Source organism: Bactrocera neohumeralis, chromosome 5 (genome assembly GCF_024586455.1).
Source record: "Bactrocera neohumeralis isolate Rockhampton chromosome 5, APGP_CSIRO_Bneo_wtdbg2-racon-allhic-juicebox.fasta_v2, whole genome shotgun sequence".
Taxonomy (NCBI): Eukaryota; Metazoa; Arthropoda; class Insecta; order Diptera; family Tephritidae; genus Bactrocera; species Bactrocera neohumeralis.
In genome coordinates, this window is record NC_065922.1 from 45,444,788 (window position 1) to 45,457,339 (window position 12,552).

The window sequence follows — 12,552 nt, forward strand, 5'->3', positions numbered from 1 at the left end:
GGACCTCACTGCTGAACAAAATTTGGCTCGAAAACGTCCGATCTTCTTTTCAAGACCCCATTCTAGCACAAGCTGTATTTTGTACGCTTTAAGATCTCGACGTAAAATGCGCCAAGTCGTTCCATCCGCCAGTTTGAGTTGCTGAGAACGGCGCCGAATCGAACCTCCACGGCCTTCGTGTACACTCTTCACTGCGTGCTGGACGTGCTCTATTCGATCGAATATTATTCAATAATAGTTGCTGGATCTCAAGGATGCTGTTGCGAATAGTACGGCCGATTATGTTGAGCATATGCTGAACTAAACCCATTCTTTACAGAACGTGAATTTTCGTAATCAAGTTGAACGATTTGTGTACTTTGTTCAGGCGTAAATCTTGCCATGATGAAATGCCAAACAATACTGAATAAAAATAACATGACAGCTTGACACGACTCACACATGATCTGTCAGAAAAGGCTATTGAAAAAGGTACATCCACTTGAATCACTCGTTATTTCCCCACCTTTTGAGCTTTTCAAAGCGACAGCGCTTTCTTACTTGTTTCTTGTTTGTTTTTCACCGAAACAGTTAACTTAATGGTAGAAATTTTTTATATTTATTGAATATTTTTTTTACTTAGATTTAAATTACAATATCGCGACAATTTAGCACATACACATAACAGATATAAATGTCAGAGTTAAAACTATTATATTAATATAATTTTATGCCAGCAACAAAAATTATCCAAACCGAAAAATACAAAAAAATATATATGTACTAAATGTAAATAAACATAAAAAATTTAAATGCGTTAACAAAAAGTATTATAAACCTGACTGCAGCAGCAATTAATGCAAGAATAAATTTAATGTCGAAATATTAGTGGAAATATAGTTTTAGTGTCAAAAAACTGCTTAACTTAATTTTACGTCATAATTACAAGTGTTATAAAATTTATTTAAATTAAAATTTATAAAAATTCACACAAAAAAATGCAATATTTGATTAGTGTTTAATATGAGTTTTGTTGTAAATAGTTATGCTTTGTTTTCGACCGTTATTGCATTATTTACAGCTGTCACTTGCGCATACAAATGTCAAATATTTTATAAACATACGATTTTGTGTTTGAAAATAATATATTTTGCACAAAAATTATTATTTTTTAAATTTTTTTTTAATTATTGATTAATAAATTAACTTAACTTAGCTTGCTTTCCGTTGCTGGGGGTAAAATTTAAAATCATTAAATCTTGAGTTGTGGTGTATACGTTGCTGCAGCACGCTGCATTAAATACCGTTAATTTGTTTAAATACATTTTGTGATTCTTTTACTTAAAAAATATTTTTTTTTATAATAATTTAACTGTATTAGTAGAAACAAAATCATTTCTAACTAACAAAATGACATTGATTGCAAAATTATGTTTTACTCGCACACATACATATATGTTTGCATACATTGTACATTGCTATAGTTGTTGTTTTTTGTGTAAATTTATATATGTATATAACTAGTCTAAAAAAAGCACTTTGAATTTTCACTCTAAGGCAACTCGGTGATTCGGCTCCGTGTTAACAGCGCTTGTGTCCGTCCTTAGCTGCTTGGAAGGCGCTCAAAGTAATTATGCAACATTTTGTTTTTGTTTTAATTAGCGCGCGTAACTTTACTATTTGCTATAAATAACTGTGATATTTTCATTAATGTTCAGCCGCTGCAAAGAGAAACCAGAGTTTAAAAAAAAAATGCAAAACAATATTTTTTTCAACAAAGAATGTTTGGAAGGGGTGATTTAGCATTTTCAAGCATAAAAAATTATTTAGTAATAGAAAGATCATACAATTAATAGTCAAAATATTTGTTAAGGAAAAATCGGTTTGCATTTTTAAGCTAAAATTAATGAGCGATGAAGTTGTCTGTCACCTTATACCCTTTAAACACAACTATTTATGTCATAAAATTATAAAAAATAGTAAATAAATTATAAATACACCACATAACGGTAATTTTGGGTAAAAATTGTAATTAAATTGCTTACTTGTCCTGGCAATGACATGCGAACTGCCAATAGATTGGTAATACATCACGCTTCGCCAACCTTTCTTTCTTTCTTTCACTCTTTCGCTCTTTACAAAAAGTCATTCATATTGATGTAATTTTTAAAACTGAAGAAGAGCATAACAATCAACATAACGGTGTTGCATTGAATAAAAAATATTAGTAAACAAGAAAAATTGGAAATTGCATTCAAAACTTTCAAATAAATAGGACAGTCACAGGGAAAAAAATACAAAAGGCGAACGAAAAATGTGAAACGGGTGCACATGAGAAACACAGTTACACAGTTGAGTGGTAGGATTTCGATTAGTTGCCCAAATTGACTTTTGAAATGACACAGATAAAGGATAAGGTAGAGTTAGTTGCGCAACACAGTGGGAGATTGAGAAAATGTAAATAATGTGATAGCATGTAAGACACTTTCCTATGAAAATAATGTGCGAAAATCTTATAAATTTAATGCTATTTGAGTAGATGAGTTTCGTTTTCCTAACAGTTGTTTGAAACATCATAAAATAATAAAAATAATTTTAATTAAATGAATGAGTCCATTAGGATGTGTAGGTTCGTCTGTATGATGCTCGGAATGTAGGCAAAACATGAAAAAATTAAACTTAAATAATCTGGATAATATGGTGTGTGGAAAGACATTTAAGAGTAGCGTATGGTCGATATAAAACTTAGTAGCCAAAGGCTATAACCGCGTACACGGTGTCTACGCCAGTAAAGAAGAAGAAGCAATAGTTTTATGATGATATTTCTTTAACATATATTAAATGGAGTTTAGAATGGTAATCGGTGCTTTAGTAATCTGAGCTTAGAAGAAGAGAAAACCATATGAAATTAATGCTACTGACAACAACTCATTAAATTGAAGCGTCCATTGTGCCTTCTGCTATATCACATATGGTCACAAAGGTCCGACAAGGAGGCGAAATGTGTCTCGCGGGAGGTTGCTCATATCTTTAAACCTTGCTCTGGTTGAACCCCCAGCAGTAGCTTGGTGTGGCGTATTCCTGGCGCCTACTGCCGGTGTCGTTTTCTCCCTCTCCCCAATTCCTTTATAGTGTGGGGCTCCACCGGAATGCACGGTTTCGGCTCCATTATCCTGGACGCGACCGACTCATTGCCGGCTACCACTTTATGCCCCGGCACTCAGATCAGGCGGTCGCAATTGAAAACTGATAGGCGCTTCAGCCTCCCTATACACTCCTCCATTAAAGCGATTTGACCTCATAAGCTGAGATCGCTTTTTGTGCCGCTTGACTATCGCTAAGGATAGCGATATGCTGGATTGCGATAGTTACGATGGAATGAAAAAGAGTCTAATGTGTTAGGGGTCTCAAGCTCGGAAAAGATCTTTGCTTTGTAAAAGGTATAACGGTTGTTTATGACGGTTTAATATTTAACCCTACTATATTGCACCATCCTTTTGCTAGACTTAAGCCCCTTAGAACTACATCGCAGAGAGTGTTCTCAAATTTATCTCGCGCCATTATGACAATATCATCGGCTTTCTGACGCTTTTTTGGTAGAGTTGCCTAATGGTTCGAAAGTAAGAGTTAAATGGCAGATCTGATGCATTTGCATGCATATAGATGCATATATAGGTAAATAACGAAGTATTAAGAACGCTATTGTACAACAATTGAATAGATCTTATTATAGATCGAGGTCCTTTAATTCACAAGACACGGGGAAACATGCACATTTAGATGAATTCTTATGTATTAAATTAACTTAAAAAAAAATGTTTCAATGATAGATGAACTGCTATGCTATATCCATTTTGTAAAGCTAATTTTTTAGTTTTAATAAAGCATGAACGTCAAGAAGTGATAAGAGCAAGCATATTTTTCAGCCAATATCTAAACGAAAAATATCAATACTTATATTATAAATAGTTTATATACTATATGTATATAGATATTTACAAATACGTTTATTATTAGCTGTTTTCGATTTGATAGACATTGCAGAGTAGCGAATCGAACAAACTATATCAGATGTTCAAACAAAGGGGTAGTAATTGCGGTGCAACCCTGCGCTAACATGTCTTTTTACGCTTGCGCAATTGTGCTGCGATTCTTGCCTGGTGGAGAAAATCTTTCAGGGGCTAAGAATGCTTTGAAAGCCCTTAGTTTTGTTTTCTATAAAGAATTATAATTTATTTCAACACCTTATTTTTTCTAATACAAAAAAAATTTAAAAATAAGGTTTAAATTATTTGGCATTAAAAATAATTTATGTTAAATTATTTAATTTTTTTTTTTAATATTTTACTTTTCTGATAAATTTTTGAAATTATTATTAAAAACAAAAAAATATTAAATTTTTCGACTTTGTGAAAGCTTTCAAAATCTTATCCGTCGAAAACAATATTTTTAACGGAATCACTTCTTTTTTGTTGTTGTAGGCAGGACGCGTTTTTTAATAGGAAAATAGGAAATTTAATTTTTAATCCCAAAATTAGAATTCAAAAATAAATACTTTATTCATCAAATCAAAAGTTGGATTGAAAAGGGATAAAGAAAGGAAAGATTAACATATTTCTAACTGAAACAATATAATTAAGAATAATTAAATGTAAATGTAAGACAAAAACTGCTAAACTGAGTTGATACTATATTCAAATTATGCTTTCATTACACAAAATTTGAATTGACACTCGGTTGAAAAGACCTTAGGAACATGATCTGAATACTAACTGTTCACTGTCTGGTGGCGACACACGTCCGCAGAATCAGAATCTCATGAACCTAGTAACTGAATTCCATCTGGTATCGCGAAGAACCAAAATTGCTCTATGCGTGACTCACTGCCCTACTAGACAAACCTAACCTAAACTTTCCTTTGCAAAGGTAACCAAAATAGTACAACACAAGAACTCAAGCGCGAAATGATTAAAGATTCTAAACATAAATACAAATTTATTTATTTTTTTTATATTTAACTAAATTTTGGATTAAAATTTTTTTTTAATCAATCCGTTAACTTAATTTGGGCATTACAAAATAAAATGAAAAATGCAATTCTTTTTATACCCTGAATAGGGTATATTAAATTTGTCACGAAGTTTGTAACACCCAGACGGAAGCGTCGGAGACCCTATAAAGTATATATATAAATGATCAGTATGTTGAGCTGAGTCGATCCATGTCCGTCCGTCCATCCGTGCATATATGTAACTTGAGTAAAAATTGAAATATCATGATGAAACTTGGTACACGTATTTCTTGGCTCCATAAGAAGGTTAAGCTCGAAGATGGGCGAAATCGGCCCACTGCCACGCGCACAAAATGGCGGAAACCGAAAACCTATAATCATAACTAAGCCATAAATAGAGATATTAAAGTGAAATTTGGATTGCATTAGGGAGGGGCAAATTTGGACGTAATATTTTTGGAAAAGTGGGCGTGGCCCCGCCCCTAAGTTTTTTGTACGTATCTCGCAAACTGCTATAGCTATGTCAACCAAACTCTACAGAGTCGTTTTCTTCAGGCATTTCCATATACAGTTCAAAAATGGAAGAAATCGGATAATAACCACGCCCATCCCATACAAAGGTTATGTTGAAAATCACTAAAAGTGCGTTAACCGACTAACAAAAAACGTCAGAAACACTAAATTTTATGGAAGAAATGGCAGAAGGAAGCTGCACCCAGGCTTTTTTTAAAAATTGAAAATGGGCGTGGCGTCGCCCACTTATGGACCAAAAACCATATCTCACGAATTACTCGACGGATTTCAATGAAATTCAGTATGTAATATTTTCTTAACACCCTGATGACATGTACGAAATATGGGTGAAATCGGTTCACAGCCACGCCTTCTTCCAATATAACGCTATTTTGAATTCCATCTGATGCCTTCTCTGTATAATATATACATTAGGAACCAATGATGATAGCGGAATAAAACTTTACACAAATACGGTATTTGAAAAATATGTAAATGACGGAAATGAAATCTCGATTATCACTTTATCATGCGAAAGTATAAAATGTTCGGTGACACCCGAACTTAGCCCTTCCTTACTTGTTAAGATATCGTTTTGAAATTTTGCAAACGTCATTTTCTCTTCAAGAAGCTGCCGATATCGGACCGCTATAAAACAAAGCTGCCATACAAACCGTTTTTGTATGGAAAACTTTCACATTTGACAATGTATCTTCACGAAATTTGGTATAGATTATTTTCTAAGACAACAATGTAATCTCCGAAAAAATTGTTCAGATCGGATTACTATAGCATATAGCTTCCATACAAACTGAACACTTAGTTACTAAAAGAAATGCACCTGTGAGCTGTGTGTTAATATAATCTCCGAAAAATTGTTCAGATCGATTACTATAACGTATTTTTACAAACTGAACACATAGTTACTAAATAAATTTTTGGGTATATTAGCTTCGCTGCAGCCGAAGTTAACGTTTTTTCTTGTTACTAAATATTTTTGGGTGTATTTCCTCTAGACCGTACTGTTTTTTGAACGGAAGAAATCTTTCCATAATTATATAAATCTATCTAAGACTCATCCCCTGCACATACATACTCGTGACTACACTGATTATATAAACCATAACGATTGCAGTAAACTTTTTTCTTTGAAATTAACTAAGTGAATTATTATTAGGTAAGGTCTTTAGACGCGGCTTACTTTACTTTTCTTTTTATTTGTTTTATCTGTGTAGTTAATTGATTTGAATTCGAAGCATGTATTTTCATTAGCGTGTGTAGGTGCATTTAAAATTAAATTAGGCGCTTAGTAATGGAGTGTAATAATATGGAAGTATGAAGTATTAGTCATAGATAAAGAGTGAATGCAGTAAAAGTGTGAGAATTAAAAAAAAAAAAAACATATTGACAGCACAAAAATACTAAAAGTCACACAACAGTTAATTTTGCTAGTTTGCAACTTGACTTGTGTTTACCTTTTGCCGATGTCGTTCGTGAGTAGGGATTCTGCAATATTTTGGGGTGTGTCTCCATCACGCGCAACAACAAATTATCTAGGTAATCCTCCAGTTCTTTGACACGTTGACGCTGCAGCAACGCTTCATTCTCCATGCCATTCGCGATCAGCATGAGTTCCTAGAATAAAATTTAGATAAATTAGCATGCAATGAGACATTTGGCGAAAATAATTGAGTTGAACCTCTCGCGATTTGCCCTCGTATTTTTTGGCCAGTGCGGCGGATATCTCCGAGCGACGTTCCGCGTGTGATGTGGACTTCTCATGTCCGATTATAATGCGTTCGTTGGCTTTTGGACTTGGTGTGGAGCGATTATCCTCGCTTTTCTCTGTAAGATATGAATAACTTTAATGGAAAACTTTCCAATTCATATGCATGCATGAAATAAAAACACAGTTAATATAATGTAAATAATGATGAAAAGTGCAAATTCAATGCAAATGCTTGATTTTTGTATATACACACACAAAGCGTATATATATGTATGTATGTATGTATTGCATGTAAGCTCTTGCTAAAACCAATTAAAATATATGCGTATTTAAATAGATAATATATATGAGTATGTGAGTGTGAGTGATGATGAATATTTGCGTTTATGTGTGGACAGCGCACAATGAAATCCACTGGCGGATTTGCGTTTGATTTTCTTGATTACAAAAGCGTGCATTTAATTTTCACAAATATGTACACTAAAACGAAACAAATCAGGTCAAAGCATTTCATGCCGACATTGCACAACATTTACAGGTGTATGTGTGTTGGTTGTGTTTTTATTTTTTTGATAATCATGTCAGCTTTAAAACCCAGATTTATTAGTTAAGACATTATACCGAGCACACATAAAGCTTTCTTTTCGAAGTGTGTATGTGTGTGTGTACGTTTTCACTTTCAATTGCAACAAATCCGCCAGCGTTAGCCGCCACAGCCAACAACAACAACAAACGTTCATCAACCACTGCACACCGTCCCTCTCAAACGCTCACCTCGCTTATTCAGATACTTGAATTTGCCCAAGCGCCTTTCGCGTTTCTCATTCACAATCTCACTGGGCGATTGCTCGGGCGTGCTACTGTAGGGACTTTGTTCGTCTTCGAGCGATGTCGATCGTTTGGCAAAGTTCAATATGCGCTGATCTTCCTCGCGTCGCTTGGCTTCGCGTCGTTTCTCCTCTTCACGCTGCCGCATCTCCTCTTGTAAAGCCTCCTCTTCTTCACGCAAGCGTTGCTCATTTCTGCGTAGCTCCTCCTCGAGACGCGCATCTTCTGCGGCGCGTTTGCGCTCTTCGCGCTCAGCCGCTTCGCGACGGTTACGTTCTACCTCGGCGGCTATTGTAGCCGCTTCAAGTTCGGCTTGGCGCTGGCGCTTAGTTTGTGCCTGCGCTGCGGCTGTTGCTTCGGCGTCTGCAGCAGCTTTGGCTGCTGCCGCTGCTTCAGCTTCAGCTGCAGCTTTAGCTTGCGCCTCAGCTTGGCGTTTGAGTTCGAGCTCTCGCTCTTCTTCAGCGCGCTTCAGTTCCGCTTCCCTTTCACGGTTACGTGGCATGGCCTTTGGCACAGGCGGCACTTTGGATTCTGCCTGTATGAAGGACTGTGTGTGCCACTTCTTATCTGTATCCAAATCAAATAAGTGTGATTTATTGCGTTGCTCGAATTTGGCAAATGAAGCGTTAAGTTCATTGAAATCTTTTGTCTCTTCATCTGGCGACAGTAGACTAATGTTTTGTGTAGCTGCCACGGGTTTGGGGCTTATAATAAGCTCCTGTGGCTTTTTAGCAACGACTTCTTTGACTTCAGTTTTAATCGGTTCAGGCATAGCTTGCTTCTCTTCCTCTTCGGACTCTGAAGAAGATAATGAAGAATCGCTCTCGGAATGCACTTCTGAACTCTTCACGTTAGAGAACCCATTTGCTGGTTTCACAAAACTTTGTTCGTCTTTCTTTTCGGCCACCTTATTTACATCATCGTTTGCTGCTGGTTGCTGTTCGGCTTCTTCATTGGGTGTTGGTAGGGGCACACGCGATTGCTCCCAGGAGCGTCGTTTCAAGGAATCGGTACTGCCAATCTGCAAGTTTTGTTTATATAATTTAGATTCCCATTCATCTAAGGCCGGTTCCTTCTGCTTCGGCGACGAGGCTATCATGTCGTTGAGTTGTTGTTGTGTGCGTGGTGGTTTCGAGGGCGGCGGCAGTGTTCGTGCACGGACGCTGAAGTCGTTTTCTAACTCCTCTAGTTCGGGATCTACGGCGAGATCCTCCTCCACCAAATCTCTTCTAGACGATAGCTTACCTCCAACTTTGTTCAGCAACGGTGAAGGATTACGTGGCGCGAAATTTTGTGTCGGTGGTTGTAAACTCGACCGTATATTCAACGAACTTGCTGAACTTTTGTGTGACAAGTTGTCAAAGACGAACTCATCTTCGTCCTCACTTATTACACCGGGATCAGCTTCACCAGCACGTTGCCCGTAACGACGACTTCCGCCATTCGAGCTGTTCGGCGTACCAATGCTTGCAAATGAACCACTAAAATTGGAAACATCATCGCCATCCTTGTTCTTCTTCTTGCTGCTCAAATGCATTTTCGAACCAATCGATTTGGCGAACTTCTTAATGCCTTTACGCTTCTCTATTGTGCCTATCGAGAGCAGGCTGCCACCCACGGAAGAGGCCAGTTGGCCAATGGAAGACTTGTGTTTCTCCTTCTTGCTCAGATCGGTCAATGAGCCGGATTTGACAATGAAGGATATGCGCGCTTCCAGCTCTCCGCGCTCTTTATTCTTTTTCTCCTTCCCGGGTTTACTCTCCAATTTGAACCATTTGGAACGCGGACGGTCGTACACATCCATTTCATTGAGTGGCAAGGTGGCCTGGCCAAGAAACTCATCAATTCCGAGATTATTGCGATGCAGGCAGGTTAGAACGAGTTCAGCACGATTGCCTTGGTCGGGAATTTTACTGTGTATGGTAAATGATAAGATCGTTACAATCCAAGCTGTTTTGCAATAGTAGGAAACTTATGAACTCCGCATTATGTCGGAGGTTACTTACAGTTCGCATTCTTCATTCCAGCTGACGTTCATCTCTGCTTTCTCCTTGACAGACGTTTGATACTTCTCCTTGCCCAACGATATTGTGACAAAACAGTTGTTGGTGCCATTTTTGCCTTTTGTTAGCAGACCTTTTGCTCGTTGAACTAAATGGGGAGAAAGGGAAATGAAAATAGTAAATAGATTTTTTATCTGAAACTATGAGTTTGTTACGGATTGAGCTTATATTTGGCCATCCTAAATATATATTGGTGATATTATTAATAATAATAGATGAAAACTTTTGGGAAAAAAGGGCATGGCTCCGCCCTCTAATAGGTTTAATGTACATAACTATAATGGATGAAATTGGATGACAACCCCGCCCACTTCCCATATAACAGTACTGTTAAAAAACCAATCAGAGACATTAAATTTTATGTCCGAAATGGTATGAAAGGGCTTTATTTGAGCAGAGGTAAAAATTGGACAATGGATTTCCAGTGAGGGATCAAAATAAGCCTGGATTCCATATAAATGTTGTGTAAAGTGTGTGCTACTGCTATTAAGTTGAGCCGAAAACGAATCCAGACATATGTCGTTTGCTATACCCATGATTTAGACCGAACCAAAGGATCATGTATTTGTTAGTACAAGGACTGTTCCAAAGTAAATAGGACTTTTTGAATCTAGCGCCCCTGTTGGCCCCATCTATATGTCGACTGATGCGTTAGAATCTGCTCTCTTTATCGATTGTCCAGTGAGACATGACATTTCATCGATTGGAAGTGAAGTTATTGCGTTTTAAGTGTCAGTATGTTTGTGTTAACGGTGCGAAAATGAGCTTCGAACAAAGAGCCAACATTAAATTTTGTTTAAAAATTGGTAAAATCAATTGATGAAACAAGTTTATGGCGATGATTGCCTATCCCGTAGCAGGGTGCACGAGTGGTTTCAACGTTTTCAAAGTGGTCGTGAGGACATAAATGACGATCAACATGTGAGCCAATCAAAATCCGTGATCACCGGAAATTTCATCGAAACTGTGCGTGAATTCATCAAAAATCAGCCGAAATCATCATTGAAATTCATGTAAATGGAATTGAACATCCCCAAAACATCGATTTATCGCCGAACATTTGGGCTTACGAAAGGTGTGTGCACGGTTTGTTCCGCAAAAATTGACTGACGACCAAAAATTGCTCAGAATCCATCTCATCGATCGACGCTTGTGACCGATTATTTGACCAAAAATCACATTTTAACCATTAACCACTCCCCGTATTCACCTGATATGGCACCGTGCGACTTCTTCCTTTTCGGAAAAATGCATTTGCCCATGAAAGGAAAGCATTATGCAGACGTAGAGGCCATTCAAAAGGCTTGCACCGGCATACTGGCGGCCATACCGGCCAACGAGCTAGAACACTCGTTTAACATGCTTTTGGAGTGTGCAAAAAGCTATATTGAAACAGAAGGAGACTATTTTGAATGAAATAAATTGATTTTGCCGAAAAAACTATTTATTCTGTTTTCTTAAAGTCCTGTTTACTTTGGAACGCACCTTGTATTATGTCACTCAAACAAAATGCCTCACAGCCAAGTCTGAAAACACTCCAACGTATCCAAACTTATCTTCGGCGAACATACCCATCATACATCATAGTGCCGAACTGCCTCATCATCGATCAAAAAATCAGAAACAGAAATTCTCCAAACTTAGCAAGACAAAAATTAAAGAGGGAATATTTGTATATCCACAAATACAACTGATAAAGGATAAGATCTTTAAGAAAACTGAATAATTAGGAAAAACTCCGCTCCCAATGTTTTGTGAACGTTGTCCAAAATTTTCCTGGAAATCATAAATCGGAAAATTACAAAGACTTAATAAATGAACTTATAATGTTGTAAAAAGTTGACTCTCATCTGGATTTCAGGCCTGTAAATTTGGTCGCTGTGAGTGACGAACAAGGCAAGAGTTTCCATCAGGACCTTTTTTGTAATGGTGAAGCGCTATCAAGGAATTAAAGCAGATTATTGTTGAAGACTTAAAAACGATATGGTCTGCATCCAACGGGAAATGTTTAGCTAGTTCTCTCTAAGCACATAGTTTGATATAAACAATCTTCTAGTCGAATAAGGAAAAAGGATATTTTATGAAGATCTTTATCTTGACTGTGATCGGTCTGTTTGAATGACAGCGCTATGCCATGGTGCGATCTAAACAATATATTCGGAAGTTGTAGCGTTGCTAAACTGAGGTAGAATCGATTCGACGCAGATCGACGCAACTCGGACTGACCTATGGAACGAATTGACGCATTTTACGTTGTGATCTTAAATTGAAAGCGTACAAACTATAGTTTGCGCAAGAACTGAAGCCGCTCGACCTTGCCAAGCGCCCAAATGTTCAGCGATGAGGCATCAATAAATGGATTTATTAAGAGAAAAATTCGGTGAGCAGATAATTTATCATTTTGGGCCAGTCGATTGATCACCAAGATC

At 37.0% G+C, this 12,552-nt stretch overlaps 1 protein-coding gene across 4 annotated transcripts in view; it reads right to left on the reverse strand.

Moving 5' to 3' along the window:
- Positions 1–1,116: 1,116 nt before the first annotated feature.
- The window catches only part of LOC126758946 (rab11 family-interacting protein 1), a 50,706-nt gene continuing 39,270 nt past the window's right edge, over positions 1,117–12,552 (reverse strand). For 2 of the 4 annotated variants that reach the window (XR_007666930.1, XR_007666929.1), the window contains 6 exons: positions 10,067–10,211; positions 8,007–9,973; positions 7,203–7,348; positions 6,980–7,138; positions 2,025–2,153; positions 1,117–1,700 (listed from right to left, as the gene is read on the reverse strand). Coding sequence is in view for 1 of the 4 variants with exons in the window: in XM_050473435.1 (XP_050329392.1) it covers positions 2,115–2,153; positions 6,980–7,138; positions 7,203–7,348; positions 8,007–9,973; positions 10,067–10,211 (2,456 nt within the window). In the remaining 3 variants the exon portion in view is untranslated. Of the gene's footprint in view, positions 1,701–2,020; positions 2,154–6,979; positions 7,139–7,202; positions 7,349–8,006; positions 9,974–10,066; positions 10,212–12,552 lie in introns of those variants that run through there. The other 2 variants (XR_007666931.1, XM_050473435.1) reach the window with 2 other exon arrangements.